The following is a 20,833-nucleotide window of genomic DNA, read 5'->3' as shown; positions in this document are numbered from 1 at the left end:
AATAGAGGAGATACTTCTCTGAACTTGTATAATTTTTTGAGAAAAGAGGCAAGCAGACTCTTGCCATTTTTTGGTGTAAGACCTAAGGCAACAGTACACTTATCCCTTTTACTTATGAAAGTTCAGTTTTCCTATATTTATTTTGTTCATCATTGTTTGAAGCTAATTTGTGTCTTAAATCACTCTCCACCTTCCCCCGCTCATTTTGTTCCCTTGGAACGGCCGCTGTGTATGTGTTTACTTTGCACAGGCCCCTCATTTTCTGATGCTTTCTCCTCCCCTTGTCTCAGTGCTTCTGTATGTAAATGAACGCTTTTGCTCTCCATCTTTGTAAACCTGTTTCCCACAGATAAGTACCTCAGGGGGAATTCTAAAACACCAAAGCAAAACATGTTTTAAACAGAAGTTGTACACTTCTTTTGTTTTACTAATCACCTTATCCTGAAGGTAGATATACAGGGCAGTGTTCAGAACTCTCAAAGCCTTCAAAAATCAGTTCCCACAACTTTTGCATGAAAAATTACCCATTAATAAAGGCCAGCAAACACCTCTTCACCATTAGCGAACTTAAAAACACCAAAAAATCGCTAATTTTAGTTGGTAATGTAAGTTTTTGTGGAAGACTAAAAAAATGACGCACTACTTAATACTGCATTTGTTGTAACTTGGTTCAGGTCAGTTTGGTCCCAAGAGAGGAAACTGCTTAGCTGACAACTTATATTCGCTCTGGGGTTATAGAAAATTTCTATCTCTGGCAGTTTTAGATTAGTTTATTCTCTTGAGTCTGTATTTTTTACTTTTGTGAGCATGTCATATGTTTTCTCTACTACTAGCTTTTTCTGGAATAAAACTAAATATGTTTCTACTTGTTTCAAATTTGTGTCCAGGAATTGAGTTTGTGCCTTTCTTTATAAACTTTGAATCTTTTAGTTTCTTACCTCTTGTGCTTATTCTGCAATTCAGATGCAATCATTCCTTACGCTTTGGTCAGAAGTTACCACAATTTCAGATGACAACTAATAGTAGTCTGCATTTTCAGAGAAGAGAGTAAAGGCTGACTACCTATATTAAGATCCGAGGCATTATGTAATGTTTTAAAAGATTATATAACATACTGGCAGAACACCATGAGAGTTCATGAGATAATATAGTGAGGCTTAGATTCAAATAAATCACACAAAAAAATTCTTTCTTTCCCTCTGCTTTGGAACAGGAAGAGAGAAATCAATCATTTGACTTAATTAAAAATGTAAGAACCAAATGTTGTGAACATTTACTGAGGTTTATAAATTTTTACTTGCATTAAGGTGCAATGGCTAATTGCTAAATGCTGCCTCCCCCCCAGTCTGCAGCTAGAATTTTGTACTTTCATTCAGCAACTATAGCTGAGTGTCTGCCGTGTGCCAGACACTGTACTAGGTGTCGACTGTGCAGTGGTGAACAAGACACCAGTCCCCTGCTTCCAGGAATTCTCATTTTCTGCAGTGGCACAGTCTCATGCAAGCTCCTGGCAACCACTGTTCTACTTGGTGTCTCTGTGGGGTTGCCTGTTCTGGACGTTTTTTGTAAATGGAACCTTCCAATATAGAATGTTTTATGTCTGCCTTCTTTCACTTAACATAATGTTTTCGAGGTTCATCCATGTCGTAGCATGTATCAGTACTTCATTTTTTTTTATGGCTAAGTACTGTTCCATTATATGGATAGACGACATTTTGTTTATCCATTTATTAGTGGATGGGCGTATGGATTTTTCCACTTTTTGGCTATTGTGACTAACCCTGTTCTAAACATTTGTGTATGAGTTTTTGTGTGGCTATATGTTTTCAGTTTTCTTGGTAAGTACCTAGGAGTAGAATTTCCGGGTCTGTGGAGAGTGAATGGATCAGTGATAAGGTTAGCTTTGAAACTTGAGCAAGTTGTTGAATAAGTATCCCTAAAATGAAGGAATTGGATTAACTTGTCTCCAAGGTCTCTTTTAAGTTTAAAATTCTGTAGTTCCGTTATTACTGTTTCTTATGCTATATAGTTCAGGGGTTGGCAATTCTGTGGGCTAAATCCAGCCTGCAGCCTGCATTTGTATGACCAGCTAGGTAAGAATGATTATTACATTTTTACAAAGAGAAGATTATGTGACAGAGACTCATAAAGCCTAAAGTATTTACTGTCTGATCCTTTACAGAAGTTTGCTGACCCCTGCTGTAGTTTACTAAATATCGAAATGTATATAAAGCTAGAAACAAAGATGACAATTAAATTTCATCACAGTTTATCTAAAATATTTGTCTTAGGTAACAGCTAACACTTTGATCTCTTTAACTACTTACACACACACATCATAAAGTATAATATACATACTGAAAAGTACCCAGTCTTAAGCATACTGCTTGATGAATTTCCACTAAGTAAAAATATTACGTAACTAGCACTAGAAACAAAACATAACAAGCATCCAGAAACCTCTCTAATGTCCCTTCCAGTCACTCCAATGGTAATCACTATTCTGACTTACAACAGCATAATTTTGCCTGTTTTTGGCTTTATATAAATGGAATCATAATTTACAGTGTTTTGCGCCTGGCTTCTTTTACTCAGTGTTGAGAATCATCCATTTTGTTGCTTGTAGCAGTAGTTTTTTTCATTCTCTTTACTGCTGTTTAATATTCTGCTTGTGTAACTTTATCACAATTTATTATCCATTTTACTGTTGATGGTTATTTAGGTTATTTTCTCTTTGGAACTATTAAGATTGATAGTGTTGTAAACATGCTTATACCTGTGCTTTGTAAACATATATGTGCATTTTGGGGGGTCAGAGGGTATGCGTTTGTTCAGCTTTTACAGGTGTTGTCAAATACTTTTCCGAAGCACATCATACTCCAGCAATGTATGAAAGTTCTAATTGCCCTGTATTCTCAACAATACTTGATGTTTTCTGTCCTTTATATTTCAGACATTCTGGTGGGTGTGTAGTGGTTTTAATCCGCTTTCCTAATGACTAATGAAGTTGGGCCAATAATAACTTCTTTTAATAAGGAAATAATTGGCTTGATTGGGTTCCCTACCTTAAACAATTTTTTTTGTATCATTATTATTTGTATATATAGGACTAGTCGGGAAGCAATCTATTGTCATTTCTCCCTGTCGGTTTCCCTCAGTGCTGTATGGGTTTTGTTGTAAACATGGAGTGGCTTTGTGCTGATACTGATTTTGATTTTGATTTCGATTTCAGCGGCCCAGCCCAATCCAGCTTTACTCCCCTCCTTTTATATTGGCCCCAATCAAAGACAAGCAAACAGAGCTGGGAGAGACATTTGGTGAAGCGAGCCAGAAATACAATGTGCTCTTTGTGGGCTATTGTCTGTCTCACGACCAGCGCTGGCTTTTGGCTTCCTGCACTGACCTCCATGGAGAATTATTAGAAACATGTATTGTAAATATTGCTTTACCAAACAGGTGAGGAGCCTTGGTGTTTATGGTGTGTGTAAATTGATGCTGTGCCTTTTCTCAGATAATGGATCTTTCTAACTTTCCTATCTAAATGCAGTGGGTAACATGTGGGTGGGTTCTTTGGAATTTTCTTGGTTTTGTCGTACTAAATGATAGCTTTGATTCATTTGGGGACCCTTTTCCATGTCTGTTTTAGATCACGGAGGAGTAAAGTATCTGCACGTAAAATTGGACTACAGAAGTTATGGGAATGGTGCATAGGTATTGTCCAAATGACATCTCTGCCCTGGAGAGTTGTAATTGGGCGACTTGGGCGTCTTGGCCATGGGGAACTTAAAGGTGAGAAATTCCTGAAACAAAGGAAAGGAAAAGGGCTGAGCTAATGTCATTAACTAAGCTGAGGGAGAAAATTATAAAGTTGGTAGTAAGAATAAAGCAGATTATATTTTCTGATTCTTTTAAATGTACAGGATAAACCAGTGGCTTTTAGACTTTTCATTAGCAACGAAATCATTTACACAAAGAAAATCTTAAATATAATAATTGAACCCCAGTATATAAAACGGAAAAATATTTTTTAATATAAAAATGATACTTGGTAAATTAGAATTTCTAACATTTATTTATATATTGTGAGAAGAACAAGTCAGTTTTAACTGGAAAATTTTATATCAGAGATTATGGATGAGAGTAGAAGTCATATACAGCCTTTACTTTCGTTTGCTGGTTTGTTTTTGGTGGTTGCTGGTGATGAGCTTTGTATTTATTTTTGTTTCGGTGGCTTGATTGCAAGATAATCCTGATTGACAAGGACAAGTAGTTGCAAATTGGAAGAGTCTTTATTCACATTGCCACTGTCTGATATTCTTCAGTCTGGAAATTTAAGAGAGCAGATTTTTTTAAGTTGAATCCCCCAATATATCTACCGACTGCTTATATTTCTTACCATAAATATAAGAAAGCACTAAAAGTAACTGCAACATAACACAACTGACCACCACAGGCAGCTGCCTTGCCTGGCGTTGAGCCCAGCTCATTTATTATCCTTGCGCAGCTACTTGTACAGTTTTATATGAGCGATATGAACAGGCCTAGATTATTAATTTAAAGCCCTATCGATTAATGACACATTTATAAAAAGTTCAGTATATGAATATAGATGGGAGTTGTTTTGGGGTTTGTTTTTAATATTTATTTATTTTTGCTGTACGCGGGCCTCTCACTGTTGTGGCCTCTCCCGTTGTGGAGCACAGGCTCCGGACACGCAGGCTCAGCGGCCATGGCTCACGGGCCCAGCCACTCCGTGGCATGTGGGATCTTCCCGGACTGGGGCACAAACCCGTGTCCCTTGCATTAGCAGGCGGACTCTCAACTACTGCGCCACCAGGGAAGCCCTTTAGTATTTATTTATTTGGTTTTGCCAGGTCTTAGTTGCGGCACATCGGCTCCTTGGTTGCAGCTCACGGGCTCCTTAGTCATGGCATGCGAACTCTCAGTTGCAGCATGCATGTGGGATCTAGTTCCCTGACCAGGGATCGAACCCGGGCCCCCTGCATTGGGAGCGTGGAGTCTTAACCACTGCGCCACCAGGGAAGTCCCGGGAGAGGTTTTTTTCTAACGTCTGCACAAAAGCAAGCATATGTCACAAATTAGCTTGGTGGTTTTGCACGTGCTAAGTATATATCAGAACAGAGTTGGCAAACTTTCTTTGTAAGGGGCAAGGTAGTAAATATTTTTGACCTTGCAGGCTAGCTGGTCACTGTTGAACTACTCAACTCTGCTACTGTAATGCCAAAGCAGCCATAGACAATACCCCAGTGAATTGGTGTGGCTGTGTTCCAATAAAACCTTGTTTACTAACAGGTGGTGGGCAGGATGTGAGCTGTGGACCGTAGTTTGCTGACCCTTGCGTTAGAGTGTGCATCTTATTTCTTTACATGAAATTTATATCTGGTATTTGTGGAAACCCTGAAATAAAACCCCTGATACAGATATAACTTGCCTTGTAGTAAGTGCCTAAGTGAGTTAATTATTAGGGTTTAACAGCAGTTTATACAAATATTATATAATATGTATTAAGTAAGTGTTTTCTTAGGAATCTGTTATACACAGAATTTTTTTTGTATTAAATTATACTGTAGACCAATAGAAAATATTACCCTTTTCATTTTTAAAAGAATATTATAATGAGTCTGTATCAGTAGCCTGGAGGTCTAATACATTAGGGGATTCATCATTTCATTTCTGTCAGAATTCCTATCTTCTCTCTTAGTATGCCTTTTAGTCAATCTTATTTCTTAAAGGCTTTGAGCTACTCTTAACCCTTGGGAAAAGTTAGAATATAATAGAAAAGAAGTAGAGGGGATAAAAATGTAGCCTAGTAGTCTAGTTACTTGGTATTTTGGAAAATTATTAAAGCCATCGCCTTCCCTTTTATGATTTTTTAGAAGGGACACACTCTTCTTTCTTATCTCTTGGGGGAGAAGAATGTAAGTGTGACTGAGGGCTCCATCAAAAGACTGAGAGCAAATGTACTTTCAAGGAGTAAAAACACAGAGAAAAGCCTAGTGTCCAGGACATCAGCTTCCCAATCTACAGTTTCTTCCTTTGGGGAACTGAGGTCTGCACCACATTGCATCTCTGTGAGGCAGTATCAGATATGAGTCCACAGATTTCAGAGTCAGTTTTGTGAATCTCTGTTCTTTATCACCAGAGTGTTTGTGATAAAAATAATCATACTGTCTTTTCCTTCTTACTTGGTTTTTACCAAACTCACTTCTCTTTGGTATTTCTGTGGTTTTTAAAAATACTCCCTCCTCTATGTTCCTTGACCCTTTTATTTCAGCCACTTCAGTTCAGTGTTCATTAGGAATATGAAATGTGAAAGTTTTTTTTTTTTTCACTTTTTAAGGAGAGAGCAGGTTGTTTGAAAAAAGTATATGGAGGCAGAGAGGTGGAGTGGTGTTAACATCAGTGGGATGTGACATGACAGCAGTGTACAGCTGCAGTAATGTGACGTGCTTCATGTGTGTCGGGGGTCAAAATAAAGGGAGTACCAAGTGCTTTTCAATTCCTGGAGTAACATTACCCTCAACAGTTCTGTGAGGAGACGTAGTGCTTTTGTTTGGAGGCAATAAACAGATGATAGAAAATTGATGACATCTTTTTAATCTGAACAATTAATGTGGCATCATTTGGAGCACTTTACTTGCACCCATTGCTTTGGGCATGCCAGGAAAGGGTCCCCTTCGTTTCTTCTGCTGCTTGCATTTCATGAAACAACCAATCGACGCTAGCAGTAAACAAAACTGAGGTTCACCCCAAACTGTGCTCTCTTCTAAAGAAAAGTGTTCATAGGGGTAGTGAAAGAACCAGACCTGGAGAAGGAGAAAGGACAGAACATACTGGCATCACCATTGAAAACTATTTTAAGTGCCTAAGTCTGCCCGGTCTGTGCCGGACTCACAGGTCATTTCAGACATGATTTCAGTCTCTATAGTCGTTGGCCTTCGTTTCTTTGTTAATGAAGTGTAATCGAGGTCAAGTAACATTTTCTTTGTAGCAAGGCGGGGAACCTCTATAAAGCCATATTCCCTTCAGGGCCCAATCCTGGAAATTCACTTATCAGGCAAAACTGGTAAAATGCTCAAACCTCACATCAATATGAATTTCTGGAGACTGTGTGCGATTGTGATATTTGATTCCAGATTGGAGTATCCTCCTTGGAGAATGTTCACTACAGACAATCAGTAAACGGCTCAAGGACGTGTGCCGGATGTGTGGAATCTCTGCCGCAGACTCTCCTTCTATCCTTAGTGCCTGCCTGGTTGCCATGGAGCCCCAGGGGTCCTTTGTAGTGATGCCAGGTAAATCTCGTCAGTTTTGTTAATTAGGTATCAGAACAGTTCAGTCCATTCAATCTTAAGTCCACACACAAGTATAGAATGATCATCTTTATGAGAAAAAATTGTACTTAGGGCTCAAAATGGAAACCATCTGGTCTCTTCCAAGGGGAGTGGTTTGTGATTTTATTATCTTTGTTGCCCGTCACTTGGGAGAGAGCCCAAGTCCTGGGTGTGATTGAGAGCTCTTAGAGTCCTGGCGAATTATTTGACCCCAATCTGTTGTTAGTTTATGAAGTTCACCCTCCAAAAATGACTTAAGTGGACACCAACATGATACGTATTTTAATACCCTTTTGAAGAAAGGTATTTGATAGACTCTTCAAGCAGCCTCAAGAGGACGTTTAGAGTCTCTCTGTGGTTGAGGATGAATGTGAAGTAGACAGGGGTAGAGCATTTATCACAGTGTCTGGTAGCCACAGTACTCAGTAAGTGCCAAGATGTGGGCAGACGAAACATCATGGCCACAGAATTTTTTTAAAAACAGCAACTAAGCTGTTTTATAATTTAATAGCTAAGAAGTTTTATACTTTTTAAACCTGTTTTTACCATCCAGGTATTTCTTTGATCAAACAGCAGACCCTTGTCCCCTCCCTGTAAAAACCAACAGAAGTGTTGTGGTATGAGAATGTAGTTGCTTGTGGCCAGTCTAGAGAGAGACAGATGTCTGTACTGGCCTGCTGGTCAGACCTCGGGTTAATTGTCACCCGCACCAGTTGGGCAAGTTACATCATTTGTGTTCTGTCCTCCTCATGAAATGGGGGTAGTAGTTCCTACCTCTGAGGTGTAGCTTTGATGATTGAATGATATGATATGAATGAAGAATTCAGTACAGAATCTGGCATGTAGTATGCATTCAATAAATATTAGTTGTAACAATTATTAGTTGAATGATACCATTTCTACAGAATTGCACTGTTTGGGGGAACAGTCCGTTATAAATTATTAGCAGTCACAGGAGGAAAGAAAGTTTTATTTTTAGAAATACTTCTTATTTAAGTAATTAAAACATATTTGGTCGACTCAATCCAAATTTTTCTTAACCTTGCCAGAGTGAAATGTGGCTTGAGTTATCATAGCTATCTGCTCTGAGTCAGTTTCTTGAAAATATTTAGACAAGTGGGCTCAACTGTAAATGTGTACCCGTCATGGCAGTTGTGTCAGACTCACATCAGTCCAGCTCCGGTCGTTTCTGGAGTTGTTCACTGCTGCACAAAAGGCATTGATACATTTTCCCCCCCTTTTTAAGATGCTGTCACAATGGGCTCTGTTTTTGGCCGAAGTACTGCACTGAACATGCAGTCATCTCAACTTAACACCCCTCAAGATGCTTCTTGTACACACATCTTGGTGTTCCCAACATCGTCAACCATCCAAGTGGCTCCAGCCAACTATCCCAATGAAGATGGGTTTAGCCCCAACAATGGTGAGTGGAAGACCCTGTATGCATAGAGCGGCTCCGCTCCTTCAACAAGACATAGTGCTAAAGAGTCGCCTGGCCGCTGCAGGTTCTTCTGTGTCGTAGTAAACAGCATATGAAACGTGAAGAGGGAATTGAAGGTTTGAGAATCTTTTTGGTTTTGAAGATTTAATTTGCACTGTTGCCAAGACCAAATAAACACTTTCCTCTCTTGGGTAATTAACTTTCTCCTGTTTTTCATTAAGGGCAAAAAAATAGTATCTGCTTGATAGTGTCCTGTACATGGGTGTCACTCTTTCAATAAAGATTTCTTGATCTGATGTGAAATGTATGAAGACTGCTAGGCAGTATGAAGATAGCACCTGTCTTTAGCTGATCATTGGGAATCTAACTTGCTCTAAAACAACTCCTTATTTGATTAGTCTTGAAATTTTTTTTTAAGTAATTTATTTTTGGCTGTGTTGGGTCTTCGTTGCTGCGCGGGCTTTCTCTAGCTGTGGCGAGCGGGGGTGGCTCTTCGTTGCGGTGCGCGGGCTTCTCCTTGCGGTGGCTTCTCTTGTTGTGGAGCACGGGCTCTAGGCGCGTGGGCTTCGGTAGTTGTGGCACGCGGGCTCAGTAGTTGTGGCTCGTGGGCTCTAGAGTGCAGGCTCAGTAGTTGTGGCACCCGGGCTTAGTTGCTCCGCGGCATGTGGGATCTTCCTGGACCAGGGGGCTCCAACCCGTGTCCCCTGCATTGGCAGGTGGATTTTTAACCACTGTGCCACCAGTGAGGTCCCCTTATTTGATTATTCTTAATAGATTTTTATGGTTTGAATATCTTAAGGCATCTGTTAAGCAATGATTATTTATAAACTGTAAAATGTTCAATATTATGTAGCCGTTTGCATTGTTCTTTGAAGAATTTTTAGCAGCTACCAACATTTACTCCTGTTAAATGGATAAAGGGTAAAAGGATACTGTCCTGCGTGTGTGTATATAGAAAACACACATAATATCACAGTGTAATAATAAATACAGAGAAAGGATCAGCAAAAATGTTCATGGTGATTGGGTTTCCCCTTTTATACTTTTCTTTCCAAATTTTCTGCTGTGCGTGTACCTTACTTTTATGATATGGGAGAGAGGATTTCTTAACAAAAACATCATGCTTTGATCTGCTCGTATAATAGGCCTCCAGTTTGAGGGCAAGTTCACACTTATTAACATGCATTAATTCAGCCTTAAGTATTTTAGATGCTAATTGGATGCATAGATGGTGTCTGCTGTTTTCTTGGATGGTGTCAGTTTTAACTTTAATAATTAAATTGCTTCTTTAGCTGTTTTGCCTTTTTTATGTGCCTTTGGAGGCTATGCAGAATGCAGAGTTTTACGTTCTTTATTTCTCCGTTCTGTTAATACCTCACATTAGGAGATCATTGGAGAGAGTACAAAATGCAAGAATAATTTGCAGCACCTTGAACCCAGTGGGCACGCATTAAGTCTTACTAAGTTGTTAACAACACATGCCTGTAATAGTCATAGGCCAATAAACTGTGCATTGGTTTAAATTGGGGCTATGGATTAGCTTTTTAATTTTTGTCCTTTTTTTCTCTCCCTCTAGATGACATGTTTGTTGACCTTCCATTCCCAGATGATATGGACAATGATATTGGCATATTAATGACTGGGAACCTCCATTCCTCTCCCAACTCCTCCCCAGTTCCCTCCCCAGGCTCTCCTTCTGGAATTGGTGTGGGCTCTCACTTCCAGCATAGTCGGGTAAGGACGACTTGAAATAGGTTGTTTAAAACCACCTCAGCCTTCAGGAAAATCCTCCAGAAGTGCTGTCGTCTTTTACTACACACACCTTTCTCCCTGATGGTCTTGGTCCCTGGTACAAGAGGAGTAAGTGTGGGACAGCAACCCTGTAGTTCCATTTCGAACAAAGCAGGAATTCTAAAGAAATGTTATTATTATTCCTGATGAATGTGTTTAATCAGAATAGTCCCATTACAGCTGCAAGGGTTTTGTGCAGTTACTGTGTTCTGAGCAAAAATTAATTTTGGTTGCTTGCTGCTTCCCAGTTATTTTTTAATTTTTTGCCAGAACAGTGGCTTTTCAGAGGCTAGTTCAATAACCCTGCTTATTTAACATTCAGAGTAACTGTGTTAATTGAATAACACATTGTTGATGGTTAATTAATTCGGAAGGGAGCTCAACTGGTCTTGGTTTAGGTCATGGCGCCTTTATTTTAGGCATGTTAGGTGTTCTCTGTGGCCAGCCTGCGGGAGTGGGAGGACCCCACAGGAGGCTGAGTTTGGAGAAGTGCGCAGGTTAGTACCAGCGTATCAAGGGAAAAACAGGGCTTACAGCTGCTTTCACCTTTAAATATCCCAGGATATTAGAGGTGAAGTAGCAGACGATTGAGGCGTTAAAGGTTCTGCCATCAGCTCACGTTAAGTTTCTTTAAAAGCTAGGTGATTCATGCCTTATCACTGTATTACACTTTTTACTTAAGATGTTAAGAGATTGAGGGGTTAAGACACAGAAAAATAGCTATGTCTAATATCTTAAACTGGACAAGTACAAGCACCCTGCTTACGCTCATTAGGCACAAAGGTGTCCTTCGAGGACTTAGGTTTCTGTCAGGTGGGACTTTTATTGCCAGCCCTGAGTTCACTGAAGGACAGTCTAGAGAAAAGAAGATTGAAAACTTTAGTTTCAGAGAAGATGAAACCAGGGAAGGCCACCTCAGTAGACTGCCCTCACGTTACTGCCTGCCCCCTAATTCTCCCTTCTGCAAGGAAGGGATTGTAAATGTCTGTTTCCTCCAGTCATTTGCCAGTTAATGACAATTTATTGGTTCATTGGAGATGGTTGTGATGGGGACCAAAAACACAAATTTTACATGGGATAGTTTTAATTTAGGATTAACGTGAATTCTAGAGGCAAATAGCATTGCAGCTAAGAATGCATGCCCTGGAGCTTGATAAATATCGCTCTGAATTATAGCCGAACATCTTCCTAGCTTTGTGACTTTGGGCAAGCTTACTTTACCTTTCTCAGCCTTGGTTACCTTATCTGTGAAATGGAAATAATAGCAGCTACCTCCCAGTACTGGTTGTTATAATTTAGCTCCTCCGTTAACAAAGAATTGGTAACTGAAGTGTAGTGTTAGTTTTGTGAGAAACAGAGGCGTGCTTTATTTTCTCCCTTTGTTGGCACCTCAAGCCACTGAATGTCACACTCCAAACAGTACTATGCTGAAGCTGGTCAGGTGGCCTTTTCTAATCCTGAGCACCTGCAGCCAGGTGACCCGAGAGGCTTTCGGCATTTCCTCTTTCCGAACCATTAAACATTCTTTGATATCCAGTTAAGAAATTACCACAGGAGAAAAAATTTGTTCAAGGTTGCAGTAAGTTTTTATTTTTTAACCAACTCAGAAATGATACAGCTTGGTGTAGTAGTTGAGGATTTTTTTTTTTTCTTCCTTGAAACAGAAGGCTTTTGAGAACAAATGGATGACTTATTACTGCTTTTGCATAAAAGGTACATTTTCAACTCCCGAAGCTAGCTAAATGAGTCAAGGAAGGAAAATGTCAACTGCAGAAACGCCCGGTGGCTCTCACAGGAGTCCCTTATTACCGGGACTGCTGTAAATTGAAACAGGGCTTCTTCAGGAGCAGATCTCACGCTGCTGGCAGGTCAGATACCGGTGAAGTGTTAGAACGTTATTGACAGTGGACAGTCAGGTGTGCGTGTGTATTTTTGGTTGGTTGCTGGTGAAAGAGCATGTGGGTGTGGTGGTACCCGCAGCTGTCAGATTCCACTCTTTCCATTTTTAGTTTATTACCTAATAGTGCCACGGAGCAGATTTTACATTCTGAAGAAAAGGAAACAGAGAAAAGAAACCTGTATTTACTTGGCTGATGTTGTCAGTTTTACTGGTACCTTCTTCCTGAGCCATAGTTTTCATCAGATATCTGTGTGTGCAGCAGAGACACTGCCTCCCCTGTTGACCTTTCTTGGTCAGTTGACATTTTGGTGTGAGATGCTGCCAGGAAGGGGATTAGTCACTACAGTGTGCAGGGAGAATTGATAAAAAGTTGGGTGGAGGTGGTCAAAAAGCACAAACTTTGAGTTATAAAGTAAGTGTCCTGGGGATGTAATGTATGGTGACTTTAGTTAATAATACCATATTGTATATTTGAAAGTTACTGAGAGTAGATCTTAAAAGTTCTCATCAGAAGGAAAACAATTGTAACTCTGTATGGTGGTGGATGTTAACTAGACTTACTGTGGTGATTATTTCCCACAGTTAGAATCATTATGTTGTACATGTGAAACTAATATGTCATATCAATTTCTTTTAAAAAGTTGGTTTTTAAAAAAGCTCTATTTGGTAATAAATGCTGATCATGCCTCTGGGACTTTGTTTTTCAGAGCCAGGGTGAGCGTCTTCTTTCTAGGGAAGCGCCTGAGGAGCTGAAACAGCAGCCTCTGGCCCTTGGGTATTTTGTATCGACTGCCAAAGCTGAGAATCTCCCCCAGTGGTTTTGGTCATCGTGTCCCCAGGCTCAGAACCAGTGTCCCCTCTTCCTCAAGGTTGGTTTGGTGTTGTATTTGAAGTTGGGGCGTGAGTGACTTATGCTCAAAATCAGTCTTGGTTAGAATTTGCCTTGGGCACCATCGTCTTATTCTGCTCCCCGACTCTCTCACATCTACTTAAGAGTCTGAGGGTATGTTGATTACAGGTAGAGGTGAAGAACAGCATTTAGGAGAGGAGCCCAAAACCATGTCACAAAGAAATGAATGACATTCACCCAAGGAGGAGACTTCCCGCGGCCCAAAGGACACATCTAGGGTGGCCACGTGTTTCTGTATAAGGCACTGCGGTCAGCGAAGTTACGCCGGGGGGCGGGCCCGGGGGGATGATGATGACTAGTTGTCCTCTTCCTCCACTGCCACAGGCAGTCAGCGTTCCTTTTTAGAGTAGGGCAGGAGTCAGCTAAAAAATTCCATGTTTCTGCTTGCGCCTTCCTGTATATTTCTTGGAAATTTTTAATCCAAATTAAGAGTTAAAAACAAAAGATCTCTCACTTCCAGTTTGGATGAGAGAACCTAGAATGAAATCCATGGATTGCCAAAAAGCCAACGGTTTGACAACACACTGTATTGGCTGAGCTGCGGGGAGATGGCCCTGGTACGGTGGGAAGGCCAAATATTACAACCCTGCACATTTCCCTTTGGATGCAGAAGTCCCACTACAGAGTAATCACTAAGATACACACACGTACACATACATACACACACACACACACACACACACACACACACACACAAATCTGGAAGGTTAAAACCAAAAACAATTGAAGTAATTTTCTTTTCCTGATGACTTTATGAAATCAAAGAATTTATATAAAAATCCTGCAATCTCTCAATTAGAATTACTAGTCTGAACCTAGATTTATCTTTTCCTCTCTGAAAAGTATACACATTCTTTAGCTCTGTTTACTGAAAAGGCTCAGGAGCCATGATAGCCTAGCAGCAATAAACAGCTTTATTGACACAATTATGGTTTCGCAATACTGTCTGTTTATCATTCAAAAGAACCAGAGTTCTTTGAGGAAATGACTGATTCCAGGGCTAAAGTAAGAAATATTTGAGGTGTACGTGAGACATCCTGTCATGCCTAAAAAGCAAGGAAGCTACCAAAGATTATTAGTCTTATCAAAGGACCCAGTAGCCAACTTGGAGGGGTTCCCATTGCCCAGGGATGGGATCATTTAGTCATTAAAATGAACAATGGTGGCAGTAGATTGATATCAATCTATGGGTTCATAGTTGTGCTGAAAAACAAAACATTTATAAGTCACCTTTTGAAGCTGCCAGAGCAGCAGCTCATTAATCAGAAAATCGAAAAGTAAGGAGAATCAAGCATTTATATCGCCTCTTTTTTTTTTTTTGCGGTACGCGGGCCTCTCACTGTTGTGGCCTCTCACGTTGCGGAGCACAGGCTCAGAGGCCATGGCTCATGGGCCCAGCCGCTCGGCGGGATCTTCCCGGACCAGGGCACGAACCCATGTCCCCTGCATCAGCAGGCGGACTGTCAACCACTGCGCCACCAGGGAAGCCCATATATTGCGTCCTCTTATATTTTACAATTAATAAAGTAAAACTATACTAAAACTATTACGTTAAAAATTGATGGGGAACTTTATAGTAGATGGACTGTGCTGGTACCTGCTGGATCCAGGGATCTGTCATATTCTGATGACAGCAGACATCAGGTGCCTTTGGATGTGATGCTGTAAGAAGGGCACAGCACCAGTTATGAAGTACAGGGATCAGGATAGAAGACCACCACAACAACACAGTCAGCCACATCCCGACTGTGGAGCCTTCTACAGATTAAAACCTGAAAAGGGGGCTTCCCTGGTGGCGCAGTGGTTGAGAGTCCACCTGCTGATGCAGGGGACGCGGGTTCGTGCCCCGGTCCGGGAAGATCCCACGTGCTGTGGAGCGGCTGGGCCCGTGAGCCACGGCCGCTGAGCCTGCGCATCTGGAGCCTGTGCTCCGCAACGGGAGAGGCCACAACAGTGAGAGGCCCGCGTACCGCAAAAAAAAAAAAAAAAAACCTTAAGAGGGACACTAATTATTTTCAGTCCATTTGCAAAGCTAGCTTTTTTTTTCCCCCTCTACTCTAGGATATGGAGTTATTTGGGGTCACATTGGGGTTACTGAGCAGCTTAAATTCATGGACTTAGAATAGAAGCCCTGACTACAATGGACTTTAGAGAGCATCTCCTTCTGGTAGACGTGGCCTTATTTCTGCCCCATGGTTGACTAGACCAGGAAGGTAACTGTCTTTGTTCTTTCACCAGGCTTCGCTACATCACCACATTTCTGTAGCACAGACGGACGAACTTCTCCCTGCCAGGAATTCTCAGCGGGTTCCACATCCTCTTGACTCCAAAACCACGTCTGATGTTTTAAGGTAGATTCAGACCTAGGCAACATAGCAGTGCAGTTTGAAATTATATACTTTACTCTTGTTTTTCCAAGGTGTTTTAATTAAAGTGTGGTATTTGTGCAAGAGGTGCTACCTTTTGTGCAGTGGAGCACTGTCTGATTAGCCAGTGAGAGCCACATCCCCCCCAATACCTGCATAGGACAGACAGTGTAGCATACTTTGTTAAATCCGGTAGTTATGTGCAAGTACAACTGCCCTTGCTTCCCATTCAGAGGAGGCATTTCATGGTGATGAAAATAGATCAGAATAAGGGGGTGGATAGTTAGAAGACAAAGTCTGGAACTTAAAGCACTTGACTTTGGAAACATTTTCTGCCCTCCCTGACATAGATTATGTAAATAAAGTTAAGTAAAACATAAATTCCATAGCTGGGAAATACCTCCCAGATTTGTCTTGTACTTTAGCAGGCTGTAAACATTCCTCATGTACCTTGGGAAAATATGCAAGCTCTTCCTAATGTTTTCTAACTCTTAAATGATTTGGAAATTATAGTTAAAGCAAGAACCTACCTAATCTACATGATTTTGGCTTCCAGGGCCTCTACAGCAACACTGTCCAATAGAAGTATAATGTGAGTCACATATAATTTACTAGTTTAGTGTGGCTACTAGAAAAGTTTTAAAAAGAAATTAGTGAAGTTAATTTTAGTAATAACTTTATCAGTTATATAAAAACGTGATAACGATGTCAAAATATAAAAAATAGTATCATTTGAACAGTAATCAATATAAAAATATTCATGAGCTGTTTTCCATGCTTTTTTAAATACTAAGTCTTTGAAATCCCGGTGCCTGTTCTCTATGTACAGCATATCTGAGTTCACGGAGTTGGGGGCCGGTGGCTGCCATATTGGACAGTGCAGGTCTAGAAGGAAGGGGGGACATGAGGAAACGAACTCTGGGAAAGAGCCTGGGGCAACTTATGAAATGATATTAGGCCTTCTTCCTGCTGACATCTGGCACTGGCACGTTAGAACTTTCAGCCTTACTTCTGTCGTGCCTGATGCCCTGACCCGTGTGTTCTCTCCGGCAGGTTTGTTTTGGAGCAGTATAACGCCCTGTCCTGGCTCACGTGCAACCCGGCCACCCAGGACCGTACCTCCTGCCTTCCCGTCCACTTTGTGGTGCTCACTCAGTTGTACAACGCCATCATGAATATACTCTAATTGGAAAAGCACTTGTTCTCTCTGGCTCAGTTCCTTCTCCCCGCAACCTCAGTCCAAGGAACCTGCTACACTCTTCAAATACCTTACTCCCTCCTCTTGAGACCACTCTGCAGTCCTGCACTGTGATTACTTCTCAGCAGGCACATGTCATTTCTGCAGTGTTCATTACCAGAGTGACTCACAGACACTTCTCTCATGGACCTGGAAACTTCCATAAGCAGTGACTTTCAGCCAGTAGCCAGTGTTATGGTGTGTGCGGCCCCAAACCACTGGGCCACAGGAAGTTTTTTGTTGTTGGTTTTCAAGAGGGAACCAGAAGAGACAGTATCCTTTTGCACAAGAGTCTGTGTTTTCAGCCTCTGTTTAATAAGGGCAGTTCAGCCCTCTGGATGAAATCCTCTAGTTATTGGTGTATGGCCTGTGGGTTACCTGAACCCCATAATCTGGGACTTTTGAGAAACAAGAACCAGCTCAAGTACATGATTTCATAATGGGGTTTCTGTCTCCCTAGTGCTCCCATCCAGATTGGCATGAGTGCTTTGGTTGACTTTATACCTGTGTGTAGATACAAAAGGTCTGGAGACATCTTCATTTTGTTTATTTATTTTAGGCTGTTTTGTCATATGGTTTTTGTGACTTTCTTTTAATTTTTTTAATTCACAAGGACCAGGTACAGTAGCTGAAACCCAACTCAGATCCACCATAGGATTCTTTGACTACATACCTCTGTCCTAGAAGCCAGAAAAGGAGTGAAAACAAATTGGGGAGATCCTGCTTACAAGTAATACATTCAAAACCACCCAGCAGTAGGTTTTGTTGAGAATAAACTGGGTAAACATTCTGCCATATTCCTTATTAAAAGTGGCCAGCGTTTCCTGAAGGATAACATTTTTATACAGAAGGCAGTCAAGCTCAACCCAGAGCCATGGAGGCAAGTACCTTCACTAGTTTTATATAGTCACAATGGAAATATATTTTCTAGTGAATTCTTACTGAAAGCCAGGTCTCTCCTCTCATTAGATCAAAAGGGACTCATGTATATATCACAATCGAAAGTGTTTGCTCATAAAACCAGTTATAAATATGGTAAATTTTTTCTGGACCATAGGAATATTATTTCAAAGAAATATTCAACTTAACCATTAAATTAGTACTTGAAGTTGAGCCTTCGTGGTGGGACTTTTTAAAAAAAAAAACATGCTTTTTTAAATCATTAAGGCTAATTGAAGTATTTTATCCAGGCCCGAGAGGGTTGTCTTTAGGACTCCATTTCTACCCCTACCTTGCTGTGCGTTTCTGTCTTGAGGGCAGTGGGCGTGGGCTTGCCTCCCATGAGCCGCTCTGGTCAGGCTGTTGAGCTCTAGTCACCTGTGGAGAGAATCATGCAAATTTTAAAAGTTCTTCCAAGAGACTTCCATATTCTGGTTATTAACAAAAAAAGGAAAAATGTAATAACTGATATGATTTTGTAAAAGTATTTTTCTTGAAATAATCTAACGTTTAAAACATATTAAAAAAAAAGTTGTGTGGTGGGAATGTGAAAGCAGAGAAGTAACTTGTAAATGGATAATTTTGTTCTCTGTACCACCAATTGGGGGGGAGGGGTCGACTTTCGCAGTGTATAGGTTAAAAAAATCTGATATATCAAACCATTTGTATCTAATGTGTACAGTGTAAAATTGACTTTAAAAATATTGCAGTGCTATTTTTTCTTAATCAGAAAGGAAAAATTCTCAAGGCCTTTTGAAGAGCATAAGATGATGAAGATTGTAAACTTGTATAAAACTATCTTGGTGAGAAGACAAATTGTAAAGTAGATATTTGTAATCTTTTACCACTTTGGGGTTGCTTTTTTTCCCAGAATTCATCAGAACTTTGAATTTTTTTTTTTTTTAATGGGCTGTTTTTAATGCAGGGGCTTTTCTTCCCTAGAAACCCAATTCTCAGCAAAAAAAAAAGAAAAAAAATACAAAAAACAAAAAAACCCCTACAAAAATTGAAAAAAAAAAAGCAGCAAAGGGTAGTTTTCATCTGGTGTCTTTTATTTAAGTTTTTTAAGTTAAGAAAAGCTGGTGACATATTTATACGTTTTTGTGCAAAAATAAATGAATGGCAATAGATTTTAAAAAAATCTTATTATGTACTTCTGTGTGAAAAAGTCTGTATAATATTTCCCTTAAATATGCATTATTTTACTTGTGAGTTTTTTACTGAATTAATCTGAAATGTACAAGCCCTGGATTTGCTACAGAGTGAGAACTTATTTTATTTTTTTTTTTTATTTTTAATTTTGGAAATTCTGCAGAAATCAGAACTCTTACCATGGTTTGAACTAAAGAGGGGAAATGGGGGAGGGGAGAGGGGTGGGATTGTCCAGCATGCTTGTATGTATATTTCAGAACCTTTTTTAAATGTAAAAGCTGTACATTTCTGGGAAGTTCTGAATTTCTTTTGTTTCCTTTTTTTCCTTCAAGCATTTTGCAGTGAGCTTCTTTTATATATAGCAAACAATTTGAAAGAATACAAAAATATGTGAAGTTCATTTAAAAAAACTACAGTATAGCGCTGGTACAGTACACTAAAAGACTTTGATAAAAAGAAACAATACTAAAAGGCCTCCATTTTAAATGTCATTCATATATACCTTGTGAATGAGAGCTATATACTTTTACACACTTTTTTAGAGGAATAAATTATTGAATTACTGAAACGTTGAGTGGCTTTTTTCCCCTTCCATCCTGCTTTTGTAATGGGAGTGATCTACGCCTATTCAAAAGGTGTTAAGTATTATGAACAGTCCTTGACCAGCAGCCAGGCTCTACCTTCCAGCTTAAAGTTTTACTCCCCTGATCGGCACATCTCGTAGCTGTTCTCAGACGGTTTTCACATATTCAGGATACAAGGGCATTCCTGGATCAGTTTTAGCGTACACACACACACACACACCACTGGATTTGGAGCTCTGGTGTTTAGTTCCTTAACTGTTCTGAGTAGATCACATCTAACAGTGATCACACGTGTAACAGTGAGCCACTTGTCTCCAAGCTCTTAAGATTGCGGTCAATACTAGAAGAGTTTACAAGTCTGTTTTCTACTTGCTTTCTCTTCACGGTCTCAGCCAGTTTCTTTCTGATGTTCCTTAAAAAGAACAGTTCCATTGCTTTGCTGTTTTCCCAGTTCACAACCTGGTGACAGTAGTATGCCATCTAACACACATAACAAGCAAGGCGCTCATTGACTGCATGGCACCCACTACGTTGTTCTCTTCTCCTTGGGTCCATTCCGTAGGAAAAACACCTGTGGGGGCAGAAGCTCTCGCTAAAATAGTAAACAACAGGACCTGGCAGAACCTACTGTCGAAATTTGAATAAATTGAAAGACCTTGCCTTTAATCTTCCTCCAACTCTTTGGCAGTATACATTGTTCTGAATCTAATGATAAAGTGTTGAGACTACTCAGCCTCAGTTATTTCATCTGCAAATGAGGGATGAGGGCAATTCCATGAGAAATGCTTTGCAAACTAAATAGCTGTGTCCATGTTATTATAGTTGTACTATTGAAGAGGCCTGAGAAAAGTGAGGCCACTTTTCTGTGAACAGATAATATCGGTCTCTGTCTCATCCAGTTACACTGCCTTATGCATAGTTCACAGCACTCTTGGTAACGCTGCCTGCCCAAAGCATTAAAGAACCACACATTTCCTAGATCCTATGTGATCAGGTCAGTCCGATGATTCCTGTGCCCCGTAAAAATCAGAATTAGGTGGTATTTTCCCAACCAATTGATCTACTTGGGTTCTGTGCTCATACAGCGGATGGCACTTTATCCAACAATCAATGAATATTGATTTTATTTATGCTAGGAACTTTGTTTTCATAGCCACT

The 20,833-nt window shown here is 40.2% G+C and overlaps 1 protein-coding gene across 2 annotated transcripts in view; it reads left to right on the top strand.

Annotated features, from left to right (window-relative positions):
• MED13L (mediator complex subunit 13L) overlaps positions 1 to 19,051 on the top strand; it is a 307,721-nt gene extending 288,670 nt beyond the window's left edge. For both annotated transcript variants that reach the window (XM_032602718.1, XM_032602716.1), the window contains exons 24-31: positions 3,233 to 3,456; positions 3,647 to 3,789; positions 7,158 to 7,316; positions 8,602 to 8,778; positions 10,373 to 10,530; positions 13,195 to 13,356; positions 15,636 to 15,748; positions 16,817 to 19,051. In XM_032602718.1, the coding sequence (XP_032458609.1) occupies positions 3,233 to 3,456; positions 3,647 to 3,789; positions 7,158 to 7,316; positions 8,602 to 8,778; positions 10,373 to 10,530; positions 13,195 to 13,356; positions 15,636 to 15,748; positions 16,817 to 16,949 (1,269 nt within the window). In that variant the 3' untranslated portion in view covers positions 16,950 to 19,051. The remainder of the gene's footprint in view (positions 1 to 3,232; positions 3,457 to 3,646; positions 3,790 to 7,157; positions 7,317 to 8,601; positions 8,779 to 10,372; positions 10,531 to 13,194; positions 13,357 to 15,635; positions 15,749 to 16,816) is intronic.
• The last annotated feature ends 1,782 nt before the right edge of the window (positions 19,052 to 20,833 follow it).

Source organism: Phocoena sinus, chromosome 14 (assembly GCF_008692025.1).
Source record: "Phocoena sinus isolate mPhoSin1 chromosome 14, mPhoSin1.pri, whole genome shotgun sequence".
In the NCBI taxonomy this organism is placed as follows: Eukaryota; Metazoa; Chordata; class Mammalia; order Artiodactyla; family Phocoenidae; genus Phocoena; species Phocoena sinus.
The sequence above is the reverse complement of the archived record's forward strand: the minus strand, read 5'-3'. Positions and strand labels throughout refer to the sequence as shown.